This window comes from Geospiza fortis, unplaced genomic scaffold (assembly GCF_000277835.1).
Source record: "Geospiza fortis unplaced genomic scaffold, GeoFor_1.0 scaffold163, whole genome shotgun sequence".
Classification (NCBI taxonomy): domain Eukaryota; kingdom Metazoa; phylum Chordata; class Aves; order Passeriformes; family Thraupidae; genus Geospiza; species Geospiza fortis.
Window position 1 is genome coordinate 1,857,776 of NW_005054401.1, and position 22,208 is coordinate 1,879,983.

At 40.9% G+C, this 22,208-nt stretch overlaps 1 protein-coding gene across 3 annotated transcripts in view; it reads right to left on the minus strand.

The window, feature by feature from the left end:
• The window catches only part of DAB2 (DAB adaptor protein 2), a 22,265-nt gene extending 3,099 nt beyond the window's left edge, over positions 1-19,166 (minus strand). For 2 of the 3 annotated variants that reach the window (XM_031061154.1, XM_031061153.1), the window contains exons 1-12: positions 19,037-19,166; positions 10,587-10,713; positions 9,273-9,412; positions 8,539-8,637; positions 8,099-8,230; positions 6,010-6,093; positions 5,436-5,483; positions 5,198-5,260; positions 3,766-4,395; positions 2,774-2,921; positions 1,648-2,175; positions 1,126-1,217 (exon numbers count right to left, since the gene is read on the minus strand). In XM_031061154.1, the coding sequence (XP_030917014.1) occupies positions 1,126-1,217; positions 1,648-2,175; positions 2,774-2,921; positions 3,766-4,395; positions 5,198-5,260; positions 5,436-5,483; positions 6,010-6,093; positions 8,099-8,230; positions 8,539-8,637; positions 9,273-9,412; positions 10,587-10,680 (2,058 nt within the window). In that variant the 5' untranslated portion in view covers positions 10,681-10,713; positions 19,037-19,166. The remainder of the gene's footprint in view (positions 1-1,125; positions 1,218-1,647; positions 2,176-2,773; positions 2,922-3,765; positions 4,396-5,197; positions 5,261-5,435; positions 5,484-6,009; positions 6,094-8,098; positions 8,231-8,538; positions 8,638-9,272; positions 9,413-10,586; positions 10,714-19,036) is intronic. The other variant, XM_031061155.1, reaches the window with a different exon arrangement.
• Positions 19,167-22,208: the final 3,042 nt, after the last annotated feature.

Genomic DNA, 22,208 nt, shown 5'->3' on the forward strand with positions numbered 1-22,208 from the left:
AGCTGGGTGCTGGACTCTTTTTGGTACAGCCATGGACAGAACCATGCTTCCTCGCGACACAGAGGCTGCATGCAGGGGGGAGGCGATGGCTCAGAACTGAGAGGGTTCAGTTTTGGAGACCCCCCGGCCCCAGGGGGTAGACAAGTATGGGGGGGGCAAGAGGTCCCGAGAAGTGAGAGAAAACTGTGCTTTTTTTGGAACTGGTCAAAGCACCCTTAAAAGGATAACCCTTGAAGCAGCTCTGTTCCATGTCCAGTGGTGAGCGCGCTGGGCATGCAAGGAAGAGGTCACCATGGCCCCAAGAAGGACTCCTCTCCTCTTGATGGACTGGAATTGAGTATTTACAGGGTGATGGATGGAGACTTGAAATTTGGAAGATGTATTGGAAATGTGGTGGGGGGAGGAGGAAATGTTTTTGTGGAGTTTTCATTTTCCAGGTGTGTGTGTGGTTTTTTTTTTCTCTTTTGTAGTTTAGTTAATATTTTTTTTTTTCTAAGGTAGAAGCCTGCTTTGCTTATTTCCTGGTCACATCTCACAGCAAACACCAGGGAAGTATATTTTCATGGTGCACTGGCATTGTGCCAGTGTCAAACCATGACAGTACTCTGTCTCAAATAGAGTGTAGGGGAGAAAGTGGCTTCACCAGATCAGAGTCCAGAATATGGAACCTCTTCAGCTAGAGAGCTCCACAATCCACACTGCTCAGTCTGCTCTAAAGAGGGTTATATGTAACCAAAGAGGAGTATTTCTGCAGCTATATTGTGATACTCTTTTGTAAAGTGTCCCAATACTACAGAACTTTGCACCATGGGCAACTGATTGTGGCGCCAAGCCAAGTGGAATAATGCTTTGTTAACCTTTGTTAACCTTCTTACAACAGATACCCTCTGTTAGATCACATATTAGCCTCAAAGATGCAAAAGTTTTTTCTTGTATGGCCTCTAAAGCCAGAACTAAACTAGTGCTCAAACATAGGCACCACAGTAACTAAGGAGAAAAAAAGGGTTTTGATGGCTTTTTTTTGTGGTGGTGATGTCACTTGGGCATTTTGTTGTTAGGGTGTTTGTTTGTTTGTAATTTTTGGTTTTTTATTTGTTTGTTTTGTTGGGGTTTTTTACTACTTACAGATGAGGCACTGATAGGGTCTGTTTTATCTTTACTTTCAAACAGGCCTTCAGCTGGCAACGCACTTTGTCGAGGAACAGGCTTTGGTGGTTCTAAAAAAGAGAGACATACTGCTATAATTACTTGACAGATTTAGCAACCACTCAGGTCTGCTTGTGTAGCAACACCACAACTCATCTAATTAGAAACACAAAAAAATTAACTGGAATTTTGTTAGACTGACTTTGAGTCACAGTATTAACTCCTGCTTGTCCCTCACTAAGCTTAAAACAGACTTAGGTTTACCTCATTCTAGTAAAATAATTTAGGCACTAGGTGTCAGTGTTCAGCCATGCTGCTGCTAAGTCTTCGATTTTCTAGGTGAGCCAGCTCTTCAACCCTATATTTCAGTAACCATTAACCCCAAAATGTAACCAGTCATTTTGGCAGACAGCTTGCAAGCTGCCATTTCATCATGATCTGTACTGTCTTTAGAAATGCCTACTTTACTACTACAGTAACTGCTGAGAACTCCAGGAGCACCTGAAAGGCTTTGCTGTTCTCCTCTCCTCGCTGGTACTGCAGGTGGCTTTGTCAGCTGGAAGTCTTTGAACATTTCCTTGACATCCTTCATTTCTTTATCCCCAAGTGGATCCAGAGCAATGAATGCATCACTCTCTTTCTTGGACGGCTCCTTCGGCAGCGTAGTTCTGGGTGGTGGCTGGGGCGGGCTAGCTGCTGTTGACATGGAGGGCAGTGCTGAGGCTGTCTGAGCTGGGAGTGGTGTAGATGAGAACATGCTGCTCTGGAAGGGATTCACAGCACTGACTGGTTGTGGCCAAGAACTGGATGTAACTTGTGCTGGCTGCGACCAGAGACCAGAGGACTGAGTGGGTGTGGCACCAAAAGATGAAGACTGGTTCCAGCCGGGCACTGCCTGAGTACCAAAGGCAAGTGCTTGAGTAAATCCTGGAGACTGAGCAGGCATCATGGACCCATGAAAGACTGATGTGGCCTGACTGAAGGAAACTGTCTGCGGGGTCCAGGGTGATGAAGTTACTTGCAAGCCACCTGGGGGGAGATTGTTGTTACACAGCACTTCAGTCATCTGAAGATCACAAGCAGGAGTGTGTCAATTCCATAAACGGTACTAGCAAAAGATTTTCATGTACTGTTTGCAAAAATCTCTTGATTTGCACTTACAAATCAAATCATTTCAGAGGAAGGTGGCAGGAGAAAGGGTTTAAATTTTAACTTTGCTGCATTTCAGTGCTGCAAGGACATAATTGAGGTTGTTTTAAGGGAACAATGAACACAGTTCTAGCACAGAAATGACAGGTGGATTTGCCATACAGCTGCTTCTGTTTAAATGATTATTAAGATACTGTGCAGCAATGTTACCCTGACCTCACAAGTTGTGCTTGGCTCACTTGAGCCTTGTGTACCTGATGCAGGAATCTGCTGTCAAAGTTAAAGCAGTTAACTACTTTAATCCTGATTCAGTTGAGGATGTAGAGTTTAGCACTCACAGAACTTAATAGTTTAGGGCAAACAGCACATGGGTTAAATGGTATAGCACTACACAAGAAATAAAGGAAGACTAGAATCCATGTTCTGGTGTTAGCAGATATCTTGGAGTAGAACAAAACATTTACTTTTGTAAACTAACCTAGAACAGCCAATGGAGATGCTGTGGTAGAACTTTTTTTGAAGAGGTCCAGTGGGTTAGTTGGCGAAGCTGCTGGCTGTGCCCCTGAGCTCAGGTTTTCTGTAGATGGCACAAAGAAGTCTGAGCTGAACAAGTCATCCGATGCAGCCTAGAAAGAAGAAAAAAAGTGAGATGCCACGGCAGAACACATGCTAGCACAATCAGGGCTCCCTAGTCCAGAGTCCAAAGAAGACTTTTTCCATCTAAAGCAGAGGAGGGAGTTTTGATGTAGCATTTAGAGTATAGGAGTTTCAAACATCACCCTTTTGTTCATGCCTAAGGAGATACATGGCATTAAATAGGTAAAATATGTAGAAGTCACAAGCCAACAGCAGAAGAGCAGGACTTAAAATGGCTGAATTATTTGCTACAAGTGAGCTTCCCTCTGCACCCTACCCCTTTAAACTCTACTGCTTAGTCTGCAGAAACCCCTGTGGTTGTGACAAGTTTTGCATAATTTGAGTACAAGACAAATGAAGCTGATCCAGGGCCACGCTCTGCCTAATCAGGCAAGTTAATTTCCTTCAGTAGGTAAATACTGGGAAACCACATTGGCTTTGGTAAGCTAGTACTAGTATCTTACTGTCATGAGACCCTAGGTTGATGGGCATACTGCTATCATAAAAGGTTATACTGCTATCATAACAGATTCTGGCATGATATCAAGTGTTAATCTGCATAGCAGCATACTTACCAGACCTTTACAGGAGTATGGCAGCATTAAAGAAAAGAGTATAGAATTTAGTGACCATAGCTACTATGAAGCATTCATTCATAGATATTAGAAGGTACTTTGGCTGCAGAGAGGTTAGTGTGAGCAGGGCAGGCAGAAGCAGACATGTTGTGAAGCTGGGTAGCCAGTTATACAGTAATAAGAAAGAAAAGCTTCCTTCAACCCAGCTTCTCTAAATAAAGTCATGCATATTACCACAAATTACTTGAACACTGTTCACCTTGACGGATCTCCTTCCTCTTCCTGGCTTGGTACTCTGTGGTGGTGGGCTAATTGTTATAGGCTCATGTGGCGTGAGTTGGATATTGTTTTCAGAATCCAGTTTTACTCCATTCTGCAGAGATGTTCCTTTGGAAGCACCTTCCAGAAACAGGTTTGTTGGAGTTTCAGGAAAGCCATTCCTTTCTCTCTCTGGTATCACATTGGGAATTCTTGCTGCAGGTGACTTACTCTCAAGTGGCCACTGGCATGTTAGTGCTTCTCGTTTGCCAGTTCTATTAGAAATCTGGTCAAACTGTTTATCAAAGTAGTCAATATCACCATTTGGATCACCATTACCCCCTGATGTCAAGGTAGTTGGACTTTTCTTCTGATCAGATTTTAGAGAATCACATGAAGGTGGTGCAGATTGGGCTGGCTGTGTGAAAGGATCATCACTGAAAGGGTCTGGATTAGGTGTAGGAAAGAAGCTGAGATTGGTAGAGAAAGCACTCTCAGGCAAGAAGGGTGTCTGTGCCTTTGGTTGTGGAAGAGAGACTGTGATGCCATTCAAGAAGAGATCCTCTTTTGCAAAGGTTTGTTTGGTCTCAATTTCAGAATTAAAATCCACTAACAGAATCTCTTTAGCTTCCTATTTTTTCAGAGAGAAAAATGAAGTTAGTTATATATAGATTTTGCTGCACAGTGAAAAAGATCAAGGAAAATAGCTGCAAAAGAAGAGGTCCTAGTATCCAAAACATTATACAGGTAAATATTCAAAGTCACACAGGAAGCACTGTGTTTATAGTCAAATTAGAGCTATTTGGTCCCTGAAACCCAATAATGAAACATCTGCTTTCAGATCCCCTACTTAAATATCAGATACTTATTATTCAACCTAGTGACTGTAGAGTGAGTAGGAACTAATTACACCTAGGCTTTCACTTGAGTCACAGACCCCTGGTTGAGTTCCAGTCCTTAGTTCTGACAAGTTGTGAAATCACACTGTCTTGGTATGACTTCAAATTGCAGTCTCAGCTTCAGAACAACACTGAAGAGCTAGTGGAAGGTAACATGCTAATTCTCCACCAAGCATGCAGGAGAGGGGTGAGACTTGGTCACTGGCTGGGTTGACAGCACCAACTGCATCCTGCTGATGGTGGCTTACAGTGCCACGTTTAACATGATGGATTTTTGGCGTCACTGAGCTATGATAAGGCTTATGCACTCTTTTGTGCAATTAGGCCAAGTTTTGAGCTAGAGCTACTGGAATGATGTTAGTGAAATTAAGTACTAGAACGACATCTAGTGGCTAAGTGGATACTTTTATGGCCCTACCCCACCAGTACAGTGATGATTGCTAGGCAGGTGTCTCAGTAAAACCAGTACTTAGTACTAGGACTAAATTTGCTTTCAAAGAAAAAGCCAAGGCAAGTAAGCTAGACTGTACTTACTGTTGGACTGCTCATATCAGGGGGCGTTGACATATCCCCAAACAAGTCCATCTGGTCAACTCCCTTGAAATCAGAAATATTAAGAGTTGGTATCTGTTAGAGCTCTCAAGAAAAAGAATCAAGCATCATGCAGACTTACTTTAAAATCTGCAGTAAACACTGTAAACACTGCATTTCCTACACAATATGGGGACAGTCAGTTATGAACATCAATAAAAAGTTTTGAAATTTAACCTACCGGTTTCATTTTGTCAGCTTGATCAGCAGGCAGTTCTTCACCATCATTCTGTAACAGATGGATAACAGCATCAGAAATAATTGGAATTTGAAAATTTGCCTTAAGCAAGGAACTTTTGGGCTTTAAAAAGCAAGTGACAGGGGAGGGAAGCATGAGATTACTACTCAGTATAGGATCCACAGACCCCTTTCACTTCCATTTCAATGTAATTGGGTATCTGGCATTGCCTTCATAATGCTGGCAGCAGAGAGAAAGTAAAAGTTAGATGTGGTGCAGCAGCATACCTAATCAACAGAGGCTGAGTAGAAGTGACCTACCTCAGTCTTACTTACTTCACTCTAAAGAAAAAAAAAGACTTAATACCTAAACATCATGTAGAATATCAGAAGTCTCTCACTTTGGAGGAGCTCACCAGACCTAGGCAGTCAGACACCTGGCACAACTGCCAACCAGTAGCTTCCAGTGTTTCTGGATTTAGGCAGAGTTTAGTATCAAGTCTTACAAGAGCCCAAAAGTCACCCAAAATTGAAACCAGCTTTATGCAGACTCATGCAGTTTCTAGATTTTTACTCACCTTTTTCTTTTCTTCTTCTTCCTTCTTCTTCATATTATAAATTAGTTGGAAGAGGTCCTTAAGATCAGAAACCAGGGGCTCAGCCTGGAAAAGAATGTAGATTTTAGGCCATTTATTACTTTTACCTGGACTTCTACTGCTGCAATCTGTGCAACAAACCAAGCTTCCCTAAATAGTGCAAGACTTAGGTTGGGATAACTGGAAAAGCAATAGTTTAAAGACTTGTTTAGTCTTCATATAAGATTCTGCTTATGCATAATCCAAGGGGAACAGAACACAACCAGTGCAGAACTGTTGTTAACTCCACAAAAGTGGCTGTACATGAATTTGTGCCAACCTGCTATGTTTTTGATAAAAAGCTGATAGCAGTACTTCTTAAGTGCATGGCAAGTCCTAGAATTGCAAAATTTATCCAAGCCTTCTGGTAATCTCCAGAGAGACAAATCCAAAATGTTCTTCCTATTTGCTACCAATTCTAGCACTGAATGTGGAGAAAGCTTCTATATATAATACTACTTTTATTTGAAACAGTGTACAAATAGCAAAGGAGCAGGGCGAGCATAAAGGTTATCATCACCTCAAATGTGTAAAGCTTTAGAGACCAGCTTTAAATGGGATCTGTGACATGATGAAAGTTTAATGTGAATTAGAAAGGCATGGCATGCCTTGCACATCCATTAACAAGAATGCTGTTGTTCAGATGGCAGTGAGCTCAGCTGCCCTGCTTTGGAACACTTGTATCAGGCATACAGCAGCTTGTCAGTGTCTGGAGTAGAACACCTCCCCATCTTCAGCCACTACCACCACTGACACAAGCAGAGAATCCTTTGTACAGATCTCACTGCTTTCACCTGAGCACCATCCTCTCCTCATCAAGGGGTCTAAGACACACAGCTGTGGGAAGAGCCATTGCAAGAATCATCAGCTTTAACAAGGAGTACAGCTGCAGCAGGCTAGAGCTGCAGAAGTCTTTACCTACAAACAAATTACTTACTTCCTTACTTACAAATTTATGACAAAAACACACAGCAGCAAGTCAAGAGCTGTCTAAGGCCTGGCTGGGCTTAGAGGTTGGCAAGCAGCACCCCATGGTGAAATGAAGGAATAGACTCCAGAGTGCATACCTAAGGCTTTTGTGCTTAACCTACAATTCCACTGAAATCAATACAATTATTGGCCAGAATGCTGACAAACTAATAAAAAAGAATTAAAAGAAGATCTTATAGCTGTTACTGAAGTCCTAACATGCTCCAACAAGGAGCTCCCCAGTGGAGAACCTGTAGTGGGTCCAAAGCTGCCAATAGGCTCTCCAGGAGGGCAGGTAGGAATGGGTAAAAAAAAATCTAGCTTTGAAGTCTGGGCTCATTAAGTCATTACAGTGATTATTATAAAATCATTATAAAGACAAGCTGATAAATAAAAAATACCTAACTTCAAGTTGTTAATGAAGCTGCATAATTCTTAGTGGTATTTTTAAGTAGCTTTTCCCAGAATCCAGTATTGAGATTCCCCTCAGAGAGACTAACCTTGCACACAGGATTTCTGCATGTGAGGAACTTATCACAGAAGGATCTGAATCCCTCCCAATAAGTTTGGGTTAGAAGGTCCTAGGAGGACCAGGTCTGTCATTTACAGGCCCCAGAATCATTGTTGCAACTAAGTGATTTCCCTGCTGCACAAGGCAAAGCATCATGTGAACAGACTAACTAGTTCTATATTTCTGTTAATTCAGAATGAAGCTCTGGCTATTTTACTTAAGAATTAGTACTTTCACAGTGGGAAGCCTGTGCTAATGGCTCTGTTCATCTCACTAATGACTTTCATAGACAAGTTAAGCATTGTTAATCATAGTAACCAAGACTACTTGAGGGATTTTATTCTGGACTACAAAGAAACTGTACAAGACAGAAGCCAGTGGTGACACAGTTGATTCCTATTGTCTTTCTTTCAGTAAAATCTGTCCATGCATGCTGGTATTCTCCAGAGGAATTTTGTAGGATTACCACAAAACACTAGACCCTCATCACATGTTAAATGTTTACACAACAGCATTATTCATAGCACGTGAAAGAAAGTGTCTGATTCATACCTGCTGGGCTGTTTTTATAGCAAAAAATTGGTGCTGGCCTTCTCCTCCACATATATAGCCAAAGGCACGATTGTCTGTCACATCCCGAGCAATAAAGGAGATTTTGTTTACTGGATGCTCATGTTCTATGACCTGGAATTGGGAAAAATCCAAAAAGTATTGGTTTAAATTTCTGGAAATATAATAGCTGCTATTCTCTGTAGTTAGAATGACTGTTAACAGTCCAAACCTCAGATTCATTAGCCTTTGATTAATCACAATAGGACACAGCTGTCTTTCTGACAGGACTCTTCAGCATTACAAACATTTCGCAAGATAATTTTTATATGTGGAAGTGAGGTATAGTGCCCAATAGGAATCTAGTTCATATTGGTCTAACTTAACTTCCAGGTGCTTCACTAGCTCAAAGAATCACAATAAGAAAATAAGTTTTATCTTACCCCAGTTTTTTCATCTATTATCTTGATACCAGAGAGGGAGATGTTTACCCAGATCTTCTGTTTGTGTTGGCCCTGGGAACGGGCTGCTGCTGCCATTCCCTAAACAGAATGAATGCCAAAGTATTGATGAGACTTCTGTTGGACTGAGCTTTTACTTGTTCTTTGTAATATATGACTGCTTAGGTGTAAAGTGATACCACAGATCTAGATGGTTCCCTCTGTAAATGTTTTAGAGCTTTAAAACAGGTTTTAGTCCACAAAATTGCTGCAGCAGCAGCATCTTTACCTGCTTTTCCAGTCTGATTGAAGGTATGTGAGTGTTCTGCACTACAGAAGCATTGGTCATTGTTGCTGCAGGGATTAATTTATTTTTTAATTTGTCTGTATCTCTCAGCATCACCACTGACACAGGATGCCAACTTGTGCTTTGAGGTCAGTGTTAAATTTCACAGCAATTCCCCCTTCTCCTCCAACACTCAAGCTCATAATTTGTGATGAAATTCATACTGCCATCATTCATACTGGATGCGTACAGACCCAAAGGAATGTTCCCAGACTTTCAGAGAAATGTCCTTTGAGTCAGAGGTTACAGTACAGGAAGCAACATCCATCTAGATGGTGCTATCAGTAACTATGTTACCATTAAGCTGTATTTGAAGTTTTGTCAAAGCGACTGATCTGCTTTTTGAAGGCTAACCAGAGATTGTTCCTTATGTGACAGATCAAGCCCTTACCTTCAGCTTCATCATTGAATCCTGACTCATTTTGTCTCCTCTTGCCTCGGGAACATCATCTATGCCAATCAGTTTAGCCTTGTATTTTACACCATCACCTTTGAATCTAGCCAAGAGAGATTCATCTGTTTTTTCTGGCCCTGGAGAAAGAGAAAAGGTTTGGTGGGTTTGTTTGTTTTTTGAGGTTATTTTTCATTTGGGTGAGTTGGTTTTTTTTTGTTTGTTTGGTTGGTTTTGGTTTTGTTTGTTTTTTTAATGATAGAAACAGCTATGTCGAAATTTGTGATCTTTAAAAAATGTATATGCCATATAAGTATAACCAAGTACATGTTAGAACTGTCCCTTGAGCACAGCTGACTAACAATCTGTGTGCAGTGCAAGACAGGTACTCCTTTAAGTCACAGTATTCTTGCAGAATGTGGCCTCAGTTCAAAGAGTGGAGCCCAGTGCTTAATGTCTGGGGGCTTCACAACAATTGCTCTAATAAAAGACTAAAATGTGGATAAGCAACAGTCAAGTAGATATAGGTGCTAAGAAAAGCCACCATGCAGAAATGGTACTTCCCATAGCTGTACAGGGTGTTCAATAAGGCCTTTAGGTGTTATCCCCATGTTCTGATGTAGGCAGATCTCTTCTTGCTGTGCAAAAAGAATCTCCAGTTCACATTCTAGAACCTGATATCAGCACCATCATACAATGAGTCCTGGTACTTTTGTTCTAAGAACTTGGGATTTTAGCTAATTTGTTATTTCTGCTGTTCCTGCTACTAGGAACTGCTTGCTTTTCTTCTCTGCATGCTCAACATTGCTCAAGTATGTACCTAGGTATGTATTTTTATATGAGGTAATTATATTTACATGATCTAATCTATCAAAAAATCTATTATCTGATATATGATAATTCTCATTGAATGAGTTTTCTAGCTTCTCTGGACTAGAATTTGTATTCAGCACAGATCTCCTTTCTGGAGGGTGCGGAGGAGTCAGGTTAAAGTTCAGAGCAACATGATGCTCCAGGGTCTGGTCACCTCCTCAGGAGAATTTCTCTTCTCTGGGCTCTTGCTTACTTGTCAGGCTCAGCGAATGACTCACTTAACAGTGGAACAGAGAGCTTTAGAATTTAAGGCTAGAAAAAAGCTTTTAAAACAAAGCCTACCTTCTGGTTAAGTTTATTGTACTGGCATATTTACTTACTCTGGTCAGGAGGTAAACTCAGTTATTTCAGCAATAGTGGGAGGGTGATATTAGTATTGGCAAATGCAAAAGATTACGGACACAGAATAGAGGAGGTGTTCATGTGGTAAGCATTTCTTACCTTTCTTTTTTTCCTTTTTTGAAGATTGTGCCTTTGGTGGAGCCTGTTGTTCAGGCTGGCTGTTGGTAGCAGTAGTTTCAGCTTCAGCAGACATGATGGGACTGTGGCCAGTTATGTTCACTGTAGGCTTAAAAATCCAAATAACAGTTAGAAGACAGAAATAATATTTTACCTTGAAGAAGAAATACTTTTATTAGAGCTTTTAGTCCACCTCAGTTCTGCTGCACACCGATGCCTGGCAAAGCCTGAAAGCATAAGGAGTGATCATATGGCAAGTCTGGCTCTGACCACACAGAGCATGAAGTCATGGCCAGGAGGTGATGAACCCTCACCTCAGTAATACCCGAGCATTAGGGCACACTGATCTACACCAACCAGCTGTACTTGCACCAACAGGTTTTAATCTGTCAATCTTTAGCTTTTTTTACCTTTTAAGGCTATTTATAGAACCTCAGGTATTTTGGTCTATTCTTGTTCGGCACTGCCAGCTGCATCTCTAAAGTAGTGTAGGAGACAACCCAAGAAACATTTGCTAGGATCTGTTCCAAACTATTATGAGGATGGCATCAAAACACCCAAAAGATGCCAGTAGATATTGTTCATGTTTCTATAACAAGCAAAATCAGAGGTTATACCACCCAACAGGTAAAACTAAATAATTTCCTCAGGCTGCAGACAGACTGCTCCAGTAAAAACACAACAGAACCTCAAGCCAAACCCCCCACATGCTTGTCTTAACAGTAATCAAGTAGCCTTTAGATTTTCAAAAACCTGAAGGCTAGAAAATTAATAAGAAACTATGGACTTTTACAACTTACCTCTACGCCATGTGACCCTTTTGCCTCTGAGACACAAATTATAAAAATAATTTACAGTCACCATGTTTTGTTCCAACACAGCTGAAGCATTCACTCTCACCAAAAAGAGGTACTCAGAGCAGATTTATGGAGTTAAGAAGATCTAAACCAAGCCAGAAAGAATATCCACATCTGCTACCATTCTATCAATCTTCTGTCTGGGATATTGCAATGGCTGCAGTTAGTCCCTCAAATTTTAGGATGACAAATGAAGTCAAGATATTGTTTACGCAATAACTAATAATATTTAAATAACTGGGCTCATTTTTAATTCACCCTGCATCCAGGCAAGGTGCTACAGACCAAGCCATCCCTTTTATCTAGCATTTGAGACACAATTTGTATGTAGATACAAGTACTGAAGCATTGCATAGCCCCTTGCATTAGAAGTTTGTTAGTCTCAATAGTCAATTCCTCATTTGTCTTAGTAATAGTTGATGCTTTAACCCATTACTTGAAATGTACTTTCAGGGTTTTGCTTTCACTCCTGCCTTCCCTTCCTCCTCCAATTTACAGCTAACTAGACTGACTCAACCAGCTTGCCACTAACTGAGTAATGGCTATCAATTCTTAACTGACTCTTTACCCAGGAAGAGCACAAATGCTGAGGTCCTAAAGAGAGAATTTAACCCTGAAAGCCTCCATTTCCATTTAACCAGGAGGAAGGCCTTTAGAAACTAGCTAATCTAAGCAAAATTAAACCTAGCTTCTACCAGATGGTTTGTGAATTGCATTTAGCATTGGTCAAGTAAATCAATAGAGATAAGGGTGCTCAAATGGGAAAGAACTGTCAGCTATACCTGTTCTCCTCTGAAAGCAACTTATCTGGCCACAGTTAGGGAACATTTAATGCAAGGGAACAAAGGTGTTGCTGTGAAAGTTTCAAGTGCCTCTGAGTAGAAATTCATGTTAGAGGAGGAGTTTGTTTAGCAAGCCATGGTTATTTAAGAAATGTTATCACTGAGAGTGGCTTGCATGTCCATTCTGACAAAGGGTCAAGGGGACAACTATCAAGCCTGCAGGGATTTTGCAGAATACTTGCAACAATGCTGAAACAGATTGTGCCTATTGAAATCCACATTTTAATCAGATAAAATTAAGTCTACTGAATTCTTCTTTCAGAGTAACTAAGGTAGTTTGCCTGATAGTATAGTTTTGGGTAGAGATAGCTTTTAGACATAAGCATAAGGAATCCCACCTTAGATTTATCAGGTCCTTCAGAAATAAAGAAGGGAAGAGAGTTAAGGTAGGATCATTAATTAAACATCCACTCCTGTATGGAAGATTACTCTTGAGAGAATAGAAGGAAAAGGTCCAGAAGAGAGAAATAAGACATGCTCTCGAGAAGCTGAGTTATAACTTTAGGACATTCTGCCTAGCTCCATTCCAGAAAGAAGAAATAAAAACCTCAAGGCACTGAATCCTGCCTGTCAGTGATCCTTCTTCCTCTAATTAGCAGAGCTACACCCAGCTGTGTTGGTATCCAACTTGCATCACACCTTGAAGTAAAATTAAGAGGCAATAAAAAAGAAATAACTTAGGAAGGAGCAAATATGCACGAGCAAGACCTCACTTTGAGAACCATAAAATGGTCTAAGTCTACATGTGCCGCTGCCATCTTTGCATTCGAGGCATCTCTGATCATCACTGCCATCTGCCTCCATTGTATGGAAGTCAGACCACAAATTTTTATAAAACAGATTTTTTTTTTGATAGTAAAAAACCCACAGTGAAGGAAGATGGGAAGGGATGCACACAAGTGTCGCTGAACCTTTGCAAATACCCTGTCTTACTATGATAAAGGTAATTTTTAGTGTTGGCAATGCAATTTTAGGTTAGTGAGGGCCTTCTGGCTAATTCACGGGACCTACTCTCATATCTGAGATCTGCCAAAACTCATCTATCCTGGTGAGATTTTGCATGCACATGATGGTCATTTATCATACCTTTGGAGAACTTGCTGTCTTTGTAAAACACTTTAGAAACCACAGAATTAGTGAAACTAAGAACGCAATGATAGGCAAAGGCAAGCTTAATACATGTTCATATTTCAAATAACTACTTCTTGATACCTGAGTTAAGCCACATGTCTAGCACTAAATTGTCTCTGTCTTCACCTTAAAATTTTGCTGGGGTGGGGGGAAACATGTGGCTTGAGCTAGGAGTAATCTATTCTGCTCACTATAAAAGAGCCTCAACCACAAGTAAATACAGTTTCTGGGCTTTACACTCAAGCTAAAGCTCTGCAAGCTTGAGTTTGTGTTATCTCTTAGTGGAAAGTGCTGGTGTGCTTAACATGCAAGTAACTTAAATAAAGTTAAAATCTTCCATTTTTTTTCTTGGGGGCTTCCTTTCACAGTACTCAACCTCTTAGTAGATTTCCTTACTCCAGCTGCAGGTGGAAGGCAACAGGACTAGAATTGTTTTCTTACACTTTGATTTTGAGGCCATCTCAAAAGAGTCAGCAAGGAAGCATGGCAAGGTTAGAGATGCATGTGCTTGCATGCAAGGGTGAAAGGACAGCCTTCAGATATGCTGGCATAGTAAAGAACAAGGTCATTACCCCAGCAGCTATGTCAGCACTTAGTTTAAAGCAGTTTGGATCTTGTCCATGTAGACAAGTCCATTGGTATCACCACACTTTAATTACTCACTAATCAGTTGTATGGCCCATCTTCATTGCTGTGCTAAATGTACTGTTTAAAAATTCAAAGAGTACAGATTTACAGATGCTGCCGCCTTGGGAGAAGTGCACCAAGCTCTGCCTGTATCACCGCATACATATCATACACATTTTTCTCACCCACTTTTCAATTCACTCCAGACAGAGCTTGTAAAGAGACCACTAGCAGTATCTTCCTCCTTTCCTTCAGGGACTATCCTGTGGAGAGCAGATAGATACTGATGACTTCTCAGACAAACACCATGTCAGGCCCATAACACATAGTTCTTGATGTACGACCTACTACCTACTCTCCATTCAAGACTTGCACTTCATTTCTACACAGCTGCCTTAGGAAAGTCAGTCTCATAACTTCTGGTATACTGTACTGTTGGTGTCCTCCCTGAACTCTTGCAGAGAGGGCTGTCAGTAATGACAAGTCATCCCTGAAATACCTGTTTTTTAGCAAGACTTGGAAGAACATGCCGAACAATTTTTGTTGAGAAACATTTAGTTTCCCTTACAGATGCTTTTAACAGATATCTTTTATTTGAGAAAGGAGTAGAGACACAATAGATAGCCTTAATGATTATGTTTTTGTCCTGTGCAGTGAATTGAGAATCTTCATTATAGCTGTAGTTTGTCATAGAATTAAGGACTGAACAGAATCCTCACCAACAGACAGGTTTTCCCCCCTCAGCAGACAAATATGAACGTCTCAAGGTTGATGAGACATTATCTAAGAGGTTAGGGACACCCAAAAAGTCAGAGGTAGATAAGCTAAACATCTGCTCAGCAGCCCAATACTTTGTACTCTTCACGCCTGTGCTCCTTCTTTGTCCCTACAAGTACATGACTCAGCTTAAAGAATTATCGCATGTAAATATTAACCTTGAATTAGAATCTGTAAGGCCAGGAGAGGACAAGAGAAGCTTTTACTGCTGAGTGAAATACAGTTAGGATGAACTAGTAACAGGAAGCACAGCAACAGCTCAACTGCTGAATATGCTTCTGGGGCAGGTTGTTTCCTCCCCCATCATTCTTGCAGGGTTACTCAGGTTCTTCTGGTTAGAAGGCTGTGCTAGTGAATTCAAGATTTTAGTTTTCAAGCTAAGAAAATAGACTAAAGGCTGAACAGCAATTCACACAGTGACTGGGAAGAGTCAAAGTTGTGAAGCTGGATAGTCTGTTATCAGTAAATCATCTTGACTGGCAGCCTCCTGCTCACATCAGAAGTATAGCAGCAGATTTGGGTGAGCCACTGTAGGGCTGACTGACATTTACACCTAACAACTCCCCATCTGATCATCACATTTTCTGCTTAGTTCCTGCTTCAGTGGTAGTAGCCTTGAGAAGCCCTAGGCATGCATTAATAAATCAAAAACATAAAAGTACTAATCAGACTTTCGCTTTTTAAACAGGACCACTCATGCTGAGGAGTCAAATAAAATATAATCTTAAATGTTTTCCTTCACTGCTAGAACACCCATTGCTCTGGTATCTGACAGTGTCTAAAGAGTTCAAGTTGGATAAACCTTCTGTAACATGACACAAGAGATTACAATGATTTAGATGGAACATTCCAGATGCTTGGTCTGATGCAAGCATTAACATTAGCCTGTTTTCTCTATTAAAACAATCAAACTATTCTGTTATGAACTGGCATATCCAGCAACTAATATCCATGAGAAGCAACTGTCTTACCTACAGGTAGGCTATATCTGATGTGTTCACACTTACACACAACTAATACCTGCATGAAGACAAGTAGTAGTAGAATAAAGTTTATGGACAGCTTGGGAACGATTCGCCTCCAGTTTTAGCCATGTCTGGAATGTGAGAGCAGTATTACTTGTCAGAAAGGTGACTGAATACATACTTTTATACTGCAGAGTATAACCAAAGGTCCCATGGTTTGTCTTGTAAGAGAGACAGATTAAAAGGATATTAAACTGCACTGCCTGGCAAGTGCAGCTAATTGTCTTTCCCACAATTCAGTAAGGCTTACATTACCAATGCACCCATCATTCAGTTCAAAAATCCTGTTGAACTGTCCTGCTTAGGCAGTAGATTGGTAGAAATGTGATTTGTGTTCAAGAGATCATTTGCTTGATATTGTGACTTGAGTTAAACCAGGCACTTACCTGTTGGACCAAGTACTTCTAGAATAACAGGATTTTACTTTAGGGAACTTCCAATGTGCGACTTGCTTTTCAAGCCCTGTTTGATGTTTTGTCTTCTTACCCAAGAGGCGGATTGGTACTTTGTTGCAGTATTAAAGGCAGACTTAAGCCAATGGCTTCCTCTGTCAACACCAATTCCAGTCTGGAATAAACTGCCACAGCACTTAACATATTGCAGGATGTGCAATATAGTCCAGCTGTATTCATCATATACAACCAGTAATGAGAAACAGGGAAGGGTGACCTTCATCTGCTTGCTAGGATAGAAGTGCAGCATTAAACACACCAGGGAATACCTCCCTCGTGCTGCTCCCTTCCCTAGTACCAGCTACAAAGCAGATAAAGATCTCAGTGCACTAATTAGCCATGTCAGCTACAGATGTTGGCATGTACCATTGCTGGTGCAGGATCATGCCTGCGAAACCACACAGAGAGCTCACCGTTCAGCCAACTTGCCAGCTGCTATTTCATCGCTTGAACAGAACAGTCTGTTCTCATCACATCAGTCTCCTCTGAACCTCTTGGTTTTTAGCAAGAACATAGAAATTCAAGTTCCTGAAAGTGTTTCATACACACTTGAATCATGGCCAAGAGAATATCACTAAGTTAGAAGCTGAGGCTGAACAGGTCATCCTGTTCAAGTGGTGCAATTCGATTGGTACTTTTTTATCATTCTACTATGCTTTCAAGCACATGATTTCTGAACAGATAATAAGTCACTTGTCAACCCAGCTACAGCAGTGGCTCTATTTTGGATGTTTCTTCCACTTGTCATGGAAATAAATATATCTTTTGCAGGAAGATTAAAGCAGAGGGCCCAAGAGATGTAATGACCAGTTTAAATAAGCTGTACCTGATGAACACATGGAACAATACCAATTCACGAGTGAAAAGCATTTAATGAGCTCATGCTATCTGGTTCCCTGAAGACTTAATCACAAGATGAAGTAAACTAGCACTGTCATACTGTTGATAGAACTATTCAGCCAGGAACTTCAGTATCCAAAGGTAGTGCCCAAATATCTAGCTAGTCCACCTTAAATTATGAGTTGTTCCAGGAATAATGCTGCAACAAGACCTGATAGCAGCCTTTCCCACTCTGTTCATTAGCTATGGTGACCTAATCATTAATTTATTGAATTAAGAAATTATTTTATTACCAGCAATACCAACATCTGAACTCCAAATTCTTCCCTTAGAAAGAAATTGAAAGGGCATACTGGGATACCTTTCTTGATAGAGAGCTATTACTTTGGAAACAGAGACTAATTAGATTATGTATTTAAATTATCCACAAGAATTTTCTTCCTTTCAGCCTTCAAGAAAGACAGCATATTTTACAACCTACCAAGGGAGCACTCCTCTATATCTCTCTCTAGTTTCCAGTTGTGAAGCCTCACAAATTAGTGGCACCTGAGCCAGAGCTCAGCTGCCTGCTGTAGTTATTACTAAGGAAAGAATCAGCTGCCCAAGGGATGAGGAATCTCAAGCAATATGGCTGCAGTGCCTACAGCTCAACCTTTTACCAATATTCCTTGTTGAGACTCGCTGGCTATACCAAACAACATGGAAGAAATGCAGTTGTTACTCAAGGCAGCTAGTGTTTACCCAGATGCCAGAGTTTGAACCGAACAACAAATCAAACACTTCATTTCCAACTGTATTCCTAAAGCCCTCCTGCCTAGAAGGCCTGTTTCTGATCTTCTTGCTTGCTAGTATAGTGAAGGACTCTTGCCAATAACCATGCTGTTCAGCCCTCCTTCTCAGAGCAGGAACTTGACATATATTGAAGCTGTTATCATAGGTTATGTCAGCTGCATACAGTTAACTGTCTGCTGCTGGCACTGCTATCCTTCTTTGCAGTTTGGGTATATGCAAGCTGTTCTGAGAGAAATTGCATATGTTTTGCACAGCTTACTCTTAAGTGTGTTCTCTACTGGTTCACAAGTTTATCTGTGTGATAAATAGGATTTTCCTGTACTATTCTTGCATTCACATGGCCTAAACCCGTGTAATCCTGGCCACGTTGTTGAGTACTGCAGTTTGCTTACCCAGCCCGGTTACCCCATGAGCAGCCAAAAGCCTATCATTAAACATTCATCCCAGCAGTAACTGAAGAGCACTCCACCTACCCCCCAGATACTGTGCCTCTCAATACACAAATTGTTGTAGCAGTTACTGCCACAGGAGTCACTCCATACTGCCTCTTGTAAGAGATGCAAATAATGTTCATTACGTATTCTGAGAAGACTGATGAAAATTCTGCTTGCAGAGCCTACAGCAGTTCCAGTCTTGTTAAGTTTTATGAAGCATATTGCTTAATATAAGGGTTACACTTGCCTTCAAGATTAGTTATTACCAAGGCCCTTAGCTCTCCCTTGTATCTGCAGCAAGAAAGGCAATGAATAACTACACGACTCAAATCTAAAAAGGTGGTACAGAAGGATCTGTACCAGACGTAAGAAAGGATTAACCAGGAATTTTAGAGTTCCACTACAGTTCTTACAGTAGGTATCCTACTGAATAGCTAATGGAGTTTCATAGATGACTGTTCGACAGTAAGTTTCCCTACCAGCAATTATAATTACACATATTAGAGGAAGTTTACACTACAATTCATAAATCCAGACTATAAAGCAATCTTGACCAGGGTCTCTCTAATTTTCCATCTCTGTGATAGTCCTGACAGCACATTATAGAGATGCCCCCATCCCTCAGAAGCATACAATGAGAAGTGTCAGAGTTTACCTTCCATCAACCAGGGCAGCCATTGTTTGCAGACAGACCTGTGATTTGAGCTACCAGAAAACTAATCCTTACACATACAGTGACCTTTGTCCCTTGCCTCAAAGCACAAATGACCGCATTCTGACAGGGCACAGAAGAGATCTGAAAGGTAGAAAAACAGGTTGTAATATTAAAATGGCATCCTTAGGGCTCCCAACTTCTTTTGCCCGCTCCTAAGAGGAAGGTTTCATCCATAGGCATTTTAGCCATGGGGCTAAAATGATTAGGTGTGTGGCACATCAGCATCAGGATTTGAATAGACTTTGCTAGAGGCACAACCTCCTAGCTGACATTGTCATGCAGCCTCCTGACTGTCAAGGTGAAGGTCCATTATCCTGTCTCTTAGACCTACTTTTTCTGCTGAAGAGATAATCCTCATCTTATTGCTTAAGATGAACATGCAACATGAACTGACAGAACAGCAGGAAATTCAGCTCCAAGGCCAATAATTTGTCCTTAACTGGCCCTGTAATGTCTGAGCTTTTAGATTTAAGGGGACATGCACCAGCTACGAAGCTAGATTAAAAACTTTTAAAATAAATTTAAAATCACATAGATAATTAGGGGCAAATATCTACAGGGCATTTCAGCTGAGACACTTCATCCTCAAGCACTCCAGAGCAAATGCAAGGCATAGTCTTTCAGATGAGGACAGACTAGAATGGTCTATGTCTCCATCAGCCAGGGCTGACAAGACCTGGATGGGAGAAGATGCTTCATTCAGCACTCAACTGCCCAGCTTGTATAAACAAGATAATCCTGTTGAAACTGGTACCTCTTGTTTATTGACTAGGCTTGACACTGTGCTGCTTCATCCAGCCTCTTTATAACCCTGAGACCCTTGAACCCAAGCAGAGCCTCAGAATCAGGTTTCTAATGCCAGTTTTTCTTCTCAGTTACAATCCTCAGACAGCTTATTTGATTTGATCTCTTTAACACAACCTCAGGTTGTACTTCTGTGGAGTCCATGCTGAGGTAGCGAGGAGTGGCTTAACCTTGTTTGTGTTTCACAGCAGAAACTCATTAAGACCTCTTGGCAGTCCCTGATCCCAGTGGTATCATCTTGATTCTACTAACAATCCATTTGTCTGCATGCAAGATCTGAAGTTTTTCTCCAAAATCCTTGCAGGTTACAAGTTACCTACATGCTGCTTCAACATTTCTTTTGAGAAAATCTAGCCAGCAAGCAGAATTTGCATCAGCCCTGTTTCCAGATCAAGCTAGCTTTCTCTAGATGTAGAATTTATTGCTTTGTACAGGCAAATTTATGCTTCTGTAGTGGTCACATATTGCTATCCTTGCCAAATAAATTCCACAAGCATTCCCAGGGTTAACCCAGCTGGTCACACAAACTTCCTAAAAGTGTGAGGTTTACTAGGAAAGGAGCACATCAACGAGACAGAAAAAGCAGCAGGTTTGGCAACAGTACCCAACAACTATGGAATATTGGTGCACTTTTACATCTCCAACTATGGCTTTTCTACTTTGATTTCTGAGCATCCACATTGGATTCACCCTTCCTTGACATTAAGCGCATTTATTTGCTTTCCCACAGAGAAAAAAATCTACCCTTTCCATACATTATAACCACCTGCTTAGTGTGTTGCTTCTCATATCTGCTTGAGAAATAGAGGCCTTGAGCAAGAAGTACATCTATAGCAGCTACTGGTCTGCAGGTAGTTTAACAAGTAATGCTCTTCTCAATGAGAAAATAGATTGTGTAGAGATACTTAGCAGCATTGTAGAAGGCATATAGTAGATTAGACATCACCTTTACCTTCACAAAAATTCACTCAGTTTTACACTGAGCTTTCCTATGCACCAAATCATGGTGTTTGCTAGTTAAGCCTCTGTTCTGATGACTCACCTGACATTGATTCAGCACTCTCATCCTCCTTACCTTTGCTACCACTTGGTTGTCCTTCTTCCACAACAAACCTACTATTAATAAAAATTTCTGCTTTGGATGTGACCACATCCTTACACCATCCAGGGAATTTTGAAAAGCTGATTGTGCCTCAAGAAACATTGTGCTGGATGCAACTGCAGTGATTCTTTGAACAGATGTGGTGGGTGACAGAGAGTGCTCAGCTGGGAAGGTTTTCTTTGGATTACAGCCTCACCTACCTCTAGGAAGGTCCTAATGGAAGCTGACACAGAGACCTGCTAGCATTATAATTGCCTAGGAGGTCTCTATCAGACACAATGTCATTCTTTAAGTTTAATGTTGCCTATCAAGTCTTTACAGCAAACTACAACACACACCTTCATAATTAATTTTTTGCTCTAATTGAATCTGCATCTTTAATTTTGTCTATTTACAGAGATGTTGCCTTCCTAGAGCATACCAATGGCCATTCTTTAGCATACAGTGTACCTTCACGCTCTCAGATTTGGTTACTTTTGGGCAGCCTTGTTTACAAAAGTTACAAAAGACTTGTGAAGAAACAAATGCTCCCTTTTAAGGCAAGGCAAACTAGCTTAATTAGGAGAAGATTTTAAAATTTCCAACTCTCAAAAAAATAAAATCATCAGCATTACCAGTGAATTTGTAGAAAGCATTTGAATAACCAGTGTCAACATTTTTGAGGGGTAAAACCTCTTTACAGAGAAGCCCACCTGAGGAGATCGGTCCATGTTGGCAACACCAGCATTTGTCTTACAGCTCACTGCACTGGCACCATGAAGTGTCACCATATAATGGACATTGGACATTATATATCGTCACCTGAGAAGCCAGTTTCTCTGTCACAGTAGAAGACTAATTCCAGAAAATCGTCAACATCTACAGCTATCCCAGTTTACCCCAGACTGAGGTAGCAGGCAGAAATTCATTGGCAGACAGAGGAGTGTTCCATCAAAAACAGCAAGGACACTCCATCCAAAAACAGAGCAAAACACTACTCCTGCTTCACAGCATCCTAACCTGCGCTCTCATTATCTCTGCTATTAGTGAGATCCTTTCATATTAGTTATTTATTATAACTAATTGGCTACAAACCCCAGGAAATTTAGAGTTTATATAGTTAATCCATGTAATGATTTCAACCCCATCCTCCCCAGAAAGCCGAAAAGGCGCATTTATATTGCTTTACTCTCACGCTTGCCCTGCCGCCCGCCCCGCCGGGGCCGG